This window comes from Tasmannia lanceolata, unplaced genomic scaffold, assembly GCF_043159265.1.
Source record: "Tasmannia lanceolata isolate RefF3 unplaced genomic scaffold, GAP_Taslan_0.1 ptg000023l, whole genome shotgun sequence".
Taxonomy (NCBI): Eukaryota; Viridiplantae; Streptophyta; class Magnoliopsida; order Canellales; family Winteraceae; genus Tasmannia; species Tasmannia lanceolata.
In genome coordinates, this window is record NW_027518700.1 from 4145161 (window position 1) to 4160063 (window position 14903).

Below are 14903 nucleotides of genomic sequence, written 5' to 3' on the forward strand. Positions count from 1 at the left end.
GCCTTTCAAATGAATGCTTAGGATCACCCCTAAAATGTGGCCCACCCTTGTTTTAAAAATCCATGCTCAGATAACCTATCTGAGCAGCTGCTCACAAACCATTTCCTTATATATATATATATATATATATATATATATATATATATATATATATATATATATAGAGAGAGAGAGAGAGAGAGAGAGAGAGAGAAGGGTTGCTGCTAACGTTAGCAGCTAAGCTTAGATGCTAACGTTAGCATAAAACAAGGTCGGGTCCACATTGTTGGGGGGATCCAAAGCATTCATTTGGAATGCCCTTTCATGGATAGGGTGTCCACCAAAAATCAGCTCCATTAGATCATTTTAGGGTGTCCATTTGTGGGGTGAAAAAATGGGCAGATTAGTGGATGACAGTATCTGCCCATTTTCACCCCCACAAATGGGACATCCTATAATGATCCAATGTAACTGATTTTTGTTACCCACCCTATCCATGATGGGGCCTTTCAAATGAATGCTTAGGATCACCCCAACATTGTGGCCCCACCCTTGTTCTATGCTAACGTTAGCAGCTAAGCTAGTTGCTAACGTTAGCAGCAACCCTTTTCTCATATATATATATATATATATATATAGAGAGAGAGAGAGAGAGAGGAAAAGGATTGTACGCTCGAGTGTACCTAACCTTAGGTACGCTCGAGTGCCAAATCACTTGGGTCCCACATTTTTTGTGGTCATCTAAACCATTCATTTGCAAGGCCCCATCATAGATAGGGTGCGTACCAAAAATCAGCTTCATAGGATCATCCTAACCCATCCATTTGTTGAGGTTAAAATGGACAGATAGTGTTTGTCCACAAATCTGCCCATTTTGCCCTCCAGTTTGGAGGGGTTAGGATGATTCAATGGAGCTGATTTTTGGTACACACCCTATCTATGACGGGGCCTTGCAAATGAATGGTTTAGATGACCACAAAAAATGTGGGACCCATGTGATTTGGCACTCGAGCGTACCTAAGGTTAGGTACACTCGAGCGTACAATCCTTTTCCTCATATATATATATATATATATATATATATATATATATATATATATATATATATAAGGAAAGTGTTCCTGAGCTCGAGCTCAGATAAGCTTATCTGAACTATATATATATATATATATATATATATATATATATATATATATATATATATATATATAAGGAAAGTGTTCCTGAGCTCGAGCTCAGATAAGCTTATCTGAACTATATATATATATATATATATATATATATATATATATATATATATATATATATATATATATAAGGAAAGTGTTCCTGAGCTCGAGCTCAGATAAGCTTATCTGAACTCGAGCTAAAAAACATGTGGCCCCACATTTTTGGGGTGATCCAAAGCATTCATTTGGAAGGCCCTTCCATGGATAGGGTGTGTACCAAAAATCAGCCCTATAGGATCATCCTAACCCTGCCATTTGTGGAGGGGAAAAATGGACAGAAACATGGACACAATGTCTGTCCATTTTCTCCTCCACCTTTGATTGGGTTAGGATGATCCTATGGATCTGATTTTTGGTACACACCCTATCCATGGAAGGACCTTCCGAATGAATGCTTTGGATGCCCCAAAAAATGTGGGGCCACACGTGTTTTGAGCTCAAGCTCAAATTATATATATATATATATATATATATATATATATATATATATATATTTTATGAGAGGGAGGGAACTCTAACTCTCTTAGCTCTTTCTTCTCCATCTGTTCTTTTTCTTTTCTTCATTCATGGGGATTAGGATACTACGAATAGTTACATAAATACCGATCATGTCCTTCAAAAGAAATCCTTCACTCAGGCCAGTGGGGTGTGTATTATGTTGCAATGATGTTGAAATTATTGTTCATGTTAGAAACTTACCGACTTCGACAAAAGCTTAAGTTGCTGGAGAAGGGCAGTATTTAATCTTTTATACTCTAACACTCCCCCTTACGTGTGGCCCACTTGGCACATGTGGTCCCACTTTGGGCCGACCATTGCATGTGGATTTTTTTTTACATTGGGGAGGTTTGAACTCGAGACATTTGGCTCTGATATCATGTTAGAAACTTACCGACTTCTCCAAAAGCTTAAGCCGTTGGAGAAGGGCAGTATTTAATCTTTTGTACTTTAACAGTTCATACATTCCTTCACTGCAATTTTTCAAGGATGGCGTGGATGACGATGCTCAAGTGCTTTGGGGTAAAATGGGTATTCCCTGTTTATTTGGGGAACCTATTTACTTGTTGGAGATTAGAAAAACTTGGAAGAAAAGGTAGAATTCTATGGAGAATGACACCTTATGTGTTGTTTTATGGAATTTATGGAAAGCACGGAATAATAGAATTTTCGAATGGAATTCTAAATGAATTGAAACCATTATCAACAACATCAGACTGCAGACTTTTTTGGGCGAAGGCCACCGATCCTAAGTGGTCTTTTACTGCGGCCTTGACCATCAAAAAATGAAGAGAAATTATATGGGATACTTCGAATCTGAAGAAGACAGTGGCACAATGGCACCCTCCACCATTGGGATTGCGGATGCAAGCGAAGCTGAAATGCGAGCTATCCATCAGGGGATTAAAAGTCTGGGGATGGAGGATTTGAATAGGGTATTGGTAGAGGGTGACTCTCTTAATATCATATGATGGCTTAGAGGCTCTCTTGTCTCGCCATGAAGGTTTGCCCACTTATTTGATGAGATCCTGGATAAAATAGTAGGTTCATCGATTATATTCTCCCATGTTAGAAGATCAACGAATAGTGTGGCAGATCGGTTAGCTAGGGAAGGAAGATAAGCAAAGCTTGGAGTTGTTTGATTATTTGCCTCATTGATGTTTGCTTTCTTTGTCTTTTTTGTTTTCTTATGTATCCAGTTCGCTCGTATTTTTTAGGTTGACTTTCTTGGTCATCTCTATTGAATGAATATTGGAAAAAAAAAAAAAAAATTGGCACCCTCCACCATCCAATACGACCAAGTTTAATTTTGTCAGAAGTTCATTAGGTAATACGGGTCCAATAGGAATAGGTGGCATAATAAGAGATGATAAGAAGTAAATTGTTAAAGAATAGGTGGCACAGTAAGAGATGATACCGGCAAAATTATTAGTCTTCTCTGGCCCAATTGGTCATACATATTCCAATAACGCAGAAATGAAGACATTATTTGAAAGTATAACAATATGCGTAGGTACTCCAATCAAGACCTTATGGATTGAGGATGATTTGGTGAATGTTTTTTTTGGGCGTCTGTGTTAGAATATGTGAGATCCCATAGTCAAATTATGTTGAATTCACATCGTTGGATCACCATGGTGCTAGATTAGGCAAGTGGGTTGAACGGGGTAATCTGGCTAGATTAGGTAGCTAGCTTAAGTTAGCAATTAGGCTAATCTTAGTAGGTAGGATTTCTAGAATTATCTCTTGCCTTGATTTATTTCTATGTTTATCATGTATGTGCTCTATAAAAGCACCAATTGATTGTCATTGTAAATCATCTAAGAATAATAGAAATTCTCTAAAATTCTTTATGGTATCAGAGCGGTCGATCCGAGTGACCTGCTGATCACAACATCCGTGAGTGCGTCCTCCGGCGGACGGCAAATCTAGCCATCCGCGGGGCATTGCATCCATCATCAACACTTCTACCAGTTGCGCTAATCCTACCTCTTCTTCCTTCGGTTTTCTTTCACTACTCTTAGGTTGCAGTCTTTGCCCTAGTTTTTCGTTCCTTTTGTTTTCCTTGATCTGCCATTCTCCATCTCCATAATTGCACACCTTCTTTTGGTATTTCAAAATCCAGTCTTTTGATTCATGCACCCCTTGATTTCATTTTCTATATTTTCCATAGTATTTTTAATGCACTAATTTTCTTTCAAGACCCCATATTTGATATATGCATTGTTTTTCACACATTGTTCCTTATATTTATCATCTGAGCCGTTTGTTGTCGTTTTTTTCCTTCTCCATCCCTTTTTCTTTGTCCTATTTCAGTTGAGCTATCTCTTCGAGGTGCGTGCCTGAAATTGATTACTCTACTCAGTTGAGGGGCCTTCATTCTTTGAGGTTCATGCATGAGAGAGTCAAATTCCATGAGGATCGGTACTTACTGACCCATGATTTCTCGCTCATCGTGGCTAATTCTTGCCCATTCCGGCATTGGTCTATTTTGACCCATTTCTTGCCCATTCCGGCATTGGTCCATAGTGACCCATTTCTACTCGCCCATCGAGGCTTGAGTATCATCTAGCTCCTTTGAGGCTATGATCTATTGGCTTCTAAGCCCTCTTCGCGACACATGAACAAGCGGCGTCTTCTTCGGCATTCAGTATCGGTTATCAGCAACAACATCAGGGGATATTCATCATCAATCTTCAGTGCTCTTCAAATCAAAAGATTCTATTTTCTTATAGGGGAATTTCATTGTAATCAAACGTATGCTGATTTTTCAATTCGCATACGTTTGAGGGGGCATGTTAGAATATGTGAGATCTCACAGTCAGATTATGTTGAATTCACATCGTTGGATCGCCATGGTGCTAGATTAGGCAAGTGGGTTGAACGGGGTAACCTGGCTAGATTAGGTAGCTAGCTTAAATTAGCAATTAGGCTAATCTTAGTAGGTAGGATTTCTAGAATTATCTCTTGCCTTGATTTATTTCGATGTTTATCATGTATGTGCTCTATAAAAGCACCAATTGATTGTCATTGTAAATCATCTAAGAATAAAAGAAATTCTCTAAAATTCTTTAGTCTGGTAAGAGTAAAGGGTCATGGAGATTTGCTAATATAATATTACGGATCAGAGATATTCTCGCAAGTATTGATACTAGAATTAGTCTCATTCCCCGGTTTCCCAACAACTATGTTACTAAGGACGTTGCGAGAGAGGAAGTTTTTAGAGATAGTGTAACCATTACGAATATGTATCCCATTCCTTTGGACTTTGTTGTTTGTATCTGATCCTGTGAGTGTTGGGACTCCCTGTCCCTGGTTGTATTTGAGTTTTTCAGTTATATACATGTACCGCTTCTAAAAAAGCGATATTCTCTGCTTATTCTGAGAGGTGCAATGACTTAGATATTAGTTACATAAGTGCCAATGACTTTGTCACAAAAAAATGCTGTTGGCGCATTATAAAACATGGGATATACACTTGATACTCAACTAGCTCAGCTTCAATGTTGTAGTGCTACACAAAAGTATCTAACTCTATTGATTTTAAATAACCTAGAGAGCCAAACTAGCATTAGGTTACAATTTCATCTCCCATGGCAATTGATGGATGTGTTGCAATCTTTTTGTGATGGATGTTTTGCTTACTTTGAAAAAAAAATGAGTCAGATTACGCAATTGTGTATATCCAATATTACAAATTTAGTTGAGAATTCCCCTATGCCTTTTATTTGATTGAGATTTAAATGGTGTACATCCTACTAAAACTTTATAATTATTTTCTGATTAATTTCCATCATCACTATGTCTGCTTAAAAGAAATTCAGTTCTTAACTTAGGATCATGGATTTAAACTTTGGTTTCAGTTTCGGTCACTACCAAAACTGATTTTTTTTTTTCAAATTTCGGTCATTTCGGCCGAAAATTTTACAATTTCGGTCAAAGTGACCAAATTTCGGCCGACTGAAATTTTGGATTTCGGCCAAAATTTAAAACAATGCTTAGGATCTGCCAAATTCTGATTACCTGATGTTTGTACATGTAGGTGCGAAAAATATGCCAGACCATTGCCTTCTTGTCTCCTGCAATTTGCATGACTCTTTCCTCTCTGGATCTAGGAATGCCACCTTGGGAACTTGTCCTTATTCTGACCAGTGGGTTAGCCCTTTCAAGCTTTGCATTGTCAGGTTGGACTTCAAAACCTTGCTACCTTTGTTCATAAGAAAATCGGAAGCACAAATTTGTTCATCCTCAAATTCATGACTCTTGCATACATTGTATCGCTGCAGGACTGTACTGTACCCATCAAGACATTTCTCCCAAGTATGCAAGTATACTTTTGGTATGTCATGCATTTTCTTCTTCTTTTTAGTCTGCCATGTTGTTAATTGTTCCTATCATCACCGTCTCTTTAGCGAGATTTAAATTGTGAGGATTGTTCATATGGTTGCAAAGTTAAATCCTTTAATTGTTTTGGGTTAGCTATTCATTTTTTGCCAAAGCTGTGACTGTCTCTGGCTGGCCCATCAACGTTAATTCCATATTATCATTTCTGAACAGGCTAAAGAAAATTGTGGTTAGAGTATTTTCAACTTTTGTTTGAAACAAAAAGGGAAAAATGTCTTAAAAACTTTGGGAGGGAATTATAGTTTTCAGTGTTACTTGGTGCAGGGTATTACAAACACGGTTGGCGCAGTACCTGGAATTGTCGGTGTTGTCCTCACAGGATATCTTCTTGATTCAACCCATTCATGGAGTGTAAGTCCTCTGGATTCCACATATTTTTCTCACTCACTTTAGACCCCTTTATATTTTTTAATTTTCACGAGTCCCGTTAACATTGTTTTTCTTTTCTCTTCTGCAGATATCATTATTTGCCCCATCAATCTTTTTCTACTTGACTGGTACGGTTGTGTGGTTGGCTTTTGCAAGCAGTAAGCCTCAAAGCTTTTCCGAGAGCGACTAAGCCTCATTATAGGGATTAGTCCCGCCCTAAAATGGGGTGGGGGATACCCTATGTCATAAAAAAAGAAGAAGAAGAAGAAGAAAGAGAGATATATGCAGCTCATCCTAGATGGGCAGTTGTATAGTTTTTTGTTTAAAAAAAAGGAAATGTTGAATGCTAATTGTTTTACTCATTGGTGTATAGGATGCATTTATGAGTTTGTATTTTAGTAGAACAAACCTCCTTTGGGGAGATTGTAACTTGAAATTTGAGAATACAGAGTATGTCAACAAGTTTTCCTTAATTTTAGGCTAATATCTACTATAACTCTACCTTGACTGAAATAAAAACCTGCTGTGTCCACGCAGAGGGACAAAACGTGATTCGGCAAAATAACGGGACGGCAAAAATTCGAGTTTAATACGGCATTGGTTTACAAAACTGTAGTATTAAAAAACAGAAACACAAGAAAATGAGTTTAGAATTTTGTCATTTACAAAATATGGTGAGGTAAAATTGGAAAGTTGGCTGAAAAAACGTGTTTAAAACGTTTGCCTAAAAACCGGAGTTTTATTTGTCGTAAAAGTTTTAAACGGCACACCAATAAAACGCCGTTCAAAATGGAGTTTTGCTAACTATGGGTAAGATTGGGGAAACCCACATTCCAAACCACACAAGGAGAGAAGTTCAATAAATAGTCGATCATTAAAGTCTATTAGAACTCACTAAAAAGTGGGAAATGGTATCTTTACTCCCTTTCGTTTATGGAGATTTTCTATGGTGTAAGGCCTTGCAACAATACGGTAGGGGTATCGCCCTTTGTACTTCCACCTTACAAAGGCCTTGCACCATACGGTAGCTGTTACAAACTATTGCATTTCTTAAACCCCAACCAACATCAAATAAAAGAAGTGTTTACTAAAGTGAAGAGTCCAAATATCATAAATCATGACCGGGAGGATTTATATGGCAGGGTGGAGCAGGCATAGGTAGGGGTGTGAACTGATACACTTTGAATTCGGATCCACCTGTGTCTTAGTCATGATCCATTCAAATCCCTTATTGGTCGGATTGGGTTCGGAGTGTTCTTCGGATCCTACTTCCTGTGTCTTGATCACAATCCATTTCATATCAAACCAATGATCCATTCAAATCCCTTATTGGTCGGATTGGGTTCGGAGTGTTCTTCGGATCCTACTTCCTGTGTCTTGATCACAATCCATTTCATATCAAACCAATTATCAGAGTGTCCTAGTAGGTCCTACTTACATTTTACACGATTAAAATTCTCAGGAGACGGCAAGGGCGAGGGCGAGAAGATGACTCAAGACTTGAGAGATGAATGACAAATATTGAAAATAGGAATCATTAGACAAAAAATGCATATGGCTTATTTTTTCCTAAAATACCCCTAGAATATTACTTAAAGTTATAAAAAATTGGAGGGTATTTTCATAAAATAGTACAGTAAAATCAATTTAGGACCGTCCCACGAGTTTTTGTTAGTCGTCTGGATCCGATCGGAAATAATTTCGGATCCCTATCAAATGTGTCCATGGATCCTAGTAATGTGTTAGTTAGGCTTTATATGTTTAGGTTCGGATTCGGATGGTCCATCAGACCGTTTGGGTCCACTGACTCCTAGCCGTAGGTGCAGGAAACCATCTTGTCCGTTCAATGTGGACTAACTCCTATTATTCTTTGTAAGAAAGGAAAATAAGAGAAATTAGGGTAATTTAAACTTGAATCAACATTAGCATTGATTTTCTTACAATAACTAATTTTGAAAAAATTAATAAGCAATGGAAAAGTCAACATCAAATATAGAATAAGAGATAGGGAAAGCAACCTAAAAGAGTTTGTTTTAAGCCATAGAACCAAACACATTCCTCACGAGGGCAAATGCCCAGCTTCCCCAATCATTCTTCCATCTTTTGGACATCAAGTAAAATAAACGGTTGCTTTAGTCATTCTTTTTGTCCCCCCTCTTTGCTCATTTAAATCCTTTATTTTTTACATGATTGGTGGAGTGCTTCCTTCATAATTGTGCCAACTCTTTTAAGTGTTTTGCCTATGATAGACTCCTTGCCACTACCCACTATTCCAATTACTCCACCTTGACTTTTTCTTTCTTTTTTTTCTCTATGAAAGATGACAAATATATTCATACTATGAAAATAACATTGGGACCAGAGGTTGCATTACATAGTATGGCTGGTCAGGAGCATACCTCTAGACCATAAGAAATTGGAATAAAACAAAAGCATCTTCTTCTGGGTCCCAGCAGAATGGATTTAACCATCCGATCATTCCGTTTACATTCGGAAAAAAAAAAAAACCATCTGTACAAAAGAACCATCGTGCTTCCAGAATTTCACTTGCAAGAACCTCTCTTCACAAATCTCCTCAAGGACGAGCAAGGATCAAAACAATAAAATGCCTCCAGAAACAAAAAGACGGAGATCTTTCCACCTTGATTTTAGCTGCTAAAAGCTCTATATTCCAACACGCAACCATAGTTTCTAAACTCCCCCACATCATCGTGAACTCCTCCGAGTTGATTCCCTTTTACTTTGGTTTTATTCTCGTCCAAATCCACGATTTGCCATAGAAAGTCAATTGAAACTCATTTGACTCTTCCGAGTTATGGTTGTATCAATTGACTACTCAGCCATGTCAACCGAGTACTCGACCGCGTCGTGCTGAGTTGACTAGGATTTGCTTTGGCCGCGTTTTGAAACAGTGGTCAAAACCCTCTCCCCCAACACAACTAAAAACTAACAAGGCCTTTTTTGTTTTGAATTTTGAGAAGTGACCGTGAGTCCAAAACTGATTATTGGACTCAAAATTAAGGCCCGGTTTGTTTTGGATTTTGAGTTCAAAGATGATTAATTTTGGCTCCAACCATCAATTTTAGACTTAAAATCTAAAACAACCAGGGCCCTAGCCGCGTAAAGAAATCCTAAAATTATAGGTTAAAACCCAACACTACAAGGGGTTTTCTTTGGATGCATAGAAGAGGTATTTGGTGAGCAACATAAGAGGTAGAGGTAGTGGAAGTGGGTGAGCATGGAAAAGAAAATGGTATTAGCATATAGCTTCAAAGAGAACCAAAAAAGAACATTAAAGACTAAACATATCCATGTATTTTGGATCTTAATAAAGTCATCACCCCCACACCTTGTCTCCCGCTTCTAAATAATTCACATGTACTTACTTTGGATCTTAATAGTCATTGTTTCTAAAAAAACATATCCATGTATTTTCATTTTAAAAGACAGCATAGAATATCTTTCTTTCTTTTTTTTTCTCATTTTTTTGGTGTGGGGGTGAAAAGAAGAAAGCTCTTTACTTATCAAAATCTGACCACAAAGTGATACAAATGGTTGGTACCAGAAAGGAATTCAGTCAATTTTAAATTTACCAAAGTGGTTTAGAATATGAGATTCACAAACTAATTGAAGTAAAAAAATGTTCTAATTGAAGCCTACAACTAAAACTCTAGATCCTTATTAGATCACATACTCAACATGTCTCTTTAGAAGCCCAAAAATATACAGTCAAAGGGGATGAAAATTTTACAATGCCAATTAAGAGGTTAAAATAAAAGATATGGGTGGGGAGGTGATGTGATGTGAATATCACTAGCAAGAGATGACAAGAGGGGTGAATATCAACTCTTTTTTCTTCCAAAAGAAGAATTTGATCACAGGATTCCAGCTGGAGGCAATTGATATTCTCGCCCCTTTTTTTTAAAAACTTTGGCCAGCCCAAGGAATAAAAAAGGAGGCGGATTTATCAATTCTGCCAAGGTTGGAATAGAAAAGTATATACTTCACGAAAGTTGGTTATTTCTTAAAAGGCTGTAAATGAGATTGCTGCAAGCCACGACCAACTGTTGGAAGCAAAAAGCACCTTATAACTGAGCTAATAATAGGCTTAATCCTAAGGACAAAGGTATAAAAGAGATGCAATTCAACCAAACCAATTCTACACAATTTGTCCTTCACAACCATTTATGAAAACCCTCCCTGTTTTAAGGGAATAAGAAAGCCCTTCACACATATTCAACATCAAGGTTTGTTAATTTAGTAGAAGCCACATAAAAGAAGGAAAAATACCCACTTTAAATTATGAAGCAGTTAATATTATATATCCTGCCCGAGCTTTTCTACCATACTAATCTATCAGGAATTCAATACCTAATAGTAGAAAAAGCATCAACATTCCTTGAAAAGCTAAATGCAACTTCATTCCATGAATAAAGAGAGGCAGGATGATAATTTAAGTCATATATGAAGAAATAGTTCATTCACAATAGAGCAATTTTCCTATTCTATCAAGACAACCTCAACTTTTCCCACAATCCCACCTACCTTAACCCTACCGAATAACAAAAGAACTTACCAATACTCATTTCCGCTTCTTAGTAGGTGGCTGAGGAATCTCTTCTACCTCATCTTCATCATCTTCCTCATCATCATCATCCTCGTCTTCCCCATCATCATCGTCGTCGTCATCGTCATCGTCATCATCATCATCATCATCATCGTCGCTCCCTTCCTCGCCATTTGCCTCTGCATTATCCTCTGGATCCTCATCATCTTCATTGTCATTCCCTTCATCACCGGATAAATCATCCTCGCCGCCACCATCATCTTGATCGTCAACCCCAGCATCATCGTCATCCTCATCATCATCATCATCTGTTTCCCCATCATCCCTGTTCTCGGGAGCAACATTGGGTGTGCTTCTGCCGATGATAGCTAAAGTATCTCTGGGGAGAAGGGGCAAGTATTATCAATTCAGCAAGAGCTAATCCTCTTGTACATTTCTTATATCAAAATATCAAGAGAAGGAAACCAAGAAAAAACGAACTTACCCCTCAATTATATCCACCTCTTTTGGCGAGATAACCATGTCTTTAGACTGCGAGCCCATCTGAAACAAAACTTAGTTCATGAGGGAAAGAACATTTTGTTTTTGAATGGCAGGTAAAAGAACATAATTATGATAACACAAAGCAGCTGACTAGAGAGACAAAAATGAGACTAAGACCCTCTTTGGATTCCAAGAAAAACAATTCTGAAATAATTTTTTTTCTTAGGAATTTTTTTTTCTTTCCACAATTTAGAGGGAAATCATATGATTATGGTTAATTTAGAGGGATATCATCATAAATTTAAGGTACCACTAAAAAAAATTAAATATGGTTGGTTCAAGTTAAATTTTTTGGGTGTAAAAAAAAATGGAAAATTTTTTCCTTTCCAAACTTTTCCAAAAAATTCCTGCAATCAAAGAAGGCCTAATCGTCTCCAAAATTCCATGAAATACACAAAAACCTACAGTGTACAGCATGAAAAAAATAGTACTTTGGTTTGTAGGTGGGAAGGACAAGCAGCGATATCGAAAGATTACAAATACAGGAAGATAACCATTAAAAAAACACAAATACAGGAAGCTAGAACAAATCAACACCTCCCGAAAAAGAAATACATGAAAATGGCAATGGAAATCCCTTATCCAATACCATATAAACAGAGATTAATGATCACATCATATCCTTCCTTCCTCTCAACTCCCATTCTCCATAAGATCTACATTATTTCTCCCAACAACGGTCAGAACAGTATGAAGTTATCATCATTTTGAAATCTTTTCATCAGCGAGTAGATGTTCTAATCGACTTAAAATAATAATTGAAAATCATGATAGTATTATAGACAATAACTATCGATCCTAAAATCAGGTCATGTGTGCTTAAATACAAAGCATTAGCTATCCAGAAATCACAAACAAATATGATCCAAGTTACAAATGAAGAAACGTAAAAAATTAAGTAACCTAGAAAATGGAACAAGTAAAATAAACATATTTCCATGGCATGTGCCAATTTCAATTAAAAAAAATGAAGAAAGACCCATCTTAGAAAACCCTAGCCTTTGAAACCCCTATGGCAAATCTTAAGACCCATCTTTAAAAACCCTAGCCTTTTAAACCTCTGGCACTTAAAAAACCCTAGACTTTGAAGCCTGTATGGCAAACCTAAAGACCCATCTTAAAAAAAAACAAGGAAGCAGGATTCGTACACAGAGTGGGGGATTCGCGAATCCGAACCGTGATTCGATTCGAATCCCCGATTCTGGGGAACCCCGATTCCCACTTTATAGGAACCCCGATTCCCAGGCGATTCCCTGCGAATCCCAACTCCCCACGACTCTCAGCGAATCCCCGACGAATCCCCAACGAAGCCCCAACGAATCCCCGTCGACTCTCTGGCAAACCCACGATTCCCGCTTCCCACCATCCCAGGAGCCTTCGAATCCCAAATCGAATCCCGCTTTCGATTCCCGCCTTGGCAACCTTGAAAAAAAAACCCTAGCCTTTGAAACCTCTGGCACTTAAAAAACCCTAGACTTTGAAACCTCCACGACAAACCTAAAGACCCATCTTAAAAAAAACCCTAGCCTTTGCAGCCTGTATGGCAAACCTAAAGGCCCATCTTAAAAAAAAACCCTAGACTTTGAAACCTCTATGACAAACCTAAAGACCCATCTTAAAAAAAAAACCCTAGCCTTCGAAGCCTGTATGGCAAACCTAAAGGCCCATCTAAAAAACCCTAGCCTTTGAAACCTCTGTGACTAACCCTAAAGACCCATCTTAAAAAAAACCATAGCCTTTGAACCACTATAGTTAACCTACCCTTTAAAGTCCCTCTAGCTGAAACAATCCATCTTTCAAATACCCTCAAAATCCAGCCTATAGTCCAATACGATCTATAGCAAAGGTTAAAGCAAAACCTTAGCTTCCGATAAACCCTAAAACCAAAGCAAAAATCTTCAGGGGCAAGAGGAAGCCCTTTTTCTCATAACAAGACTGAAACACACAACAAAACCCTAGATTCAATACTCCAACACAGCCAGAGAAAAATAATATATTAAACACAAAGAAAACCCTGTTCCAAAACCCTAGCAGCTTAAGAAAGCCAAACCCAGAAAAAAGATAAATAAATAACACATAAAAAACCTAAATACAGACTAGAAACCCTAGTTTTAAAACCCTAGCAACCAAAAAAAAAAAAAAAACAAGTTTTCAAAACCCCAGGAGCTCCAAAAAAAAAAAAATGTTTCCAAAACTCTAGTTTTAAAACCCTAGCAACCCAAAAAAAAAAAAAAAAAAAAAACAAGTTTTCAAAACCCTAGTTTTAAATTTTTCAAAAAAAAAAAAAAAAAAAAGGTTTCCAAAACCCTAGTTTTAAAACCCTAGCAACCAAAAAACAAAACAAGTTTCCAAAACCCTAGCAACTGAAAAAAAAAAAACACAAGTTTCCAAAACCCCCAACAGGAAAACTATAGCAGCAAAAAAAAAAAAAAAAACTCGCTTTCAAGATCCTAACAGCAAAAACAAAACCCTAGCACTAAAAAACAGTTAAAATCTCCAAAAACCCATTACAGAAACAGCTTTACAACAAAACCCAAGTGAAAGAAAAACGAACTGAAAAAAAAAAAAAAAAAAGTAAACATAAAAGAGGAGAGCTTGAAACCCATACCGCTAACAAAAGGCACAGAACAGATTTAGCAGCAACCAAAACAGTCTCCACCACAACAGTTTCAATTACAGAACAGAGCAGACTCTCCAAACCTACCAAATCATTGCAACCCTTTCTGAAAAAAGCCTCAGTCTCCATTGTAACACTGCTTAAAACCCTAAACAAAAACCCTAGAGAGAGAGAGAGAGAGAGAGAGAGAGAGAGAGAGAGAGAGAGAGGGAAAATGCTTGGAACGGGTGAGGTGGGTTTAGGGTTTTTTTTTACTAAGTCGGGGTTTCGTGGGAATAACAACAAGAAAATTTAGGGTTTTTGAGAGAATTTAACTACATTTATTGGGTAAGACTCCTTATCCTATGTAAATATTGGGAGGGTAAATTTTGAATTGGAAAACACTTCTAAAACGGGATCCCGTTCTGGAAATAAAGACTCTAGTGAAAATGACCCACGATTTGGTCATTTTCACAATTTCTTTTTTTTTTTTGCATTTTTGGGATTCGTGCACCTCTTTTTGTTTTCTTGTGCACGTGTCACGATTTAGGGTATGTACTTTTCTCCGTTCTGCTAGACTTTGAATTTAATTCCTTTCCTTTCTTTTTGTTCATAACCATTTTGACCTCTTGTACATGAGTTAGAGTTTTGTTATTTCTATGAATTCTTTTTCCTTGTTTTTTTTTTGCTTTGTTTCATTGGCTGTCCAAAGATTCCA

The 14903-nt window shown here is 37.3% G+C and overlaps 2 protein-coding genes across 3 annotated transcripts in view; one reads left to right on the plus strand and one right to left on the minus strand.

Moving 5' to 3' along the window:
• Positions 1-6952, plus strand: part of PHT4;5 (phosphate transporter 4;5) — a 34589-nt gene extending 27637 nt beyond the window's left edge. Inside the window, exons 12-15 of the mRNA XM_077366128.1 lie at positions 5749-5890; positions 5993-6045; positions 6375-6461; positions 6568-6952. Of these exons, the coding sequence (XP_077222243.1) occupies positions 5749-5890; positions 5993-6045; positions 6375-6461; positions 6568-6669 (384 nt within the window). The 3' untranslated portion in view covers positions 6670-6952. The remainder of the gene's footprint in view (positions 1-5748; positions 5891-5992; positions 6046-6374; positions 6462-6567) is intronic.
• Positions 6953-10874: 3922 nt separating this feature from the next.
• On the minus strand, positions 10875-14397 carry LOC143856257 (uncharacterized). 2 transcript variants are annotated; one of them, XM_077366422.1, is made up of 3 exons: positions 14198-14397; positions 11531-11589; positions 10875-11425 (listed from the first exon to the last, which is right to left on the minus strand). In XM_077366422.1, the coding sequence occupies exons 1-3, from the start codon at positions 14333-14335 to the stop codon at positions 11062-11064; spliced, it is 561 nt and encodes a 186-aa protein (XP_077222537.1). In that variant the 5' UTR covers positions 14336-14397; the 3' UTR covers positions 10875-11061. The 2 variants fall into 2 exon arrangements, with proteins under 2 accessions (XP_077222537.1, XP_077222538.1); XM_077366423.1 differs by having other exon boundaries at positions 14294-14393.
• Positions 14398-14903: the final 506 nt, after the last annotated feature.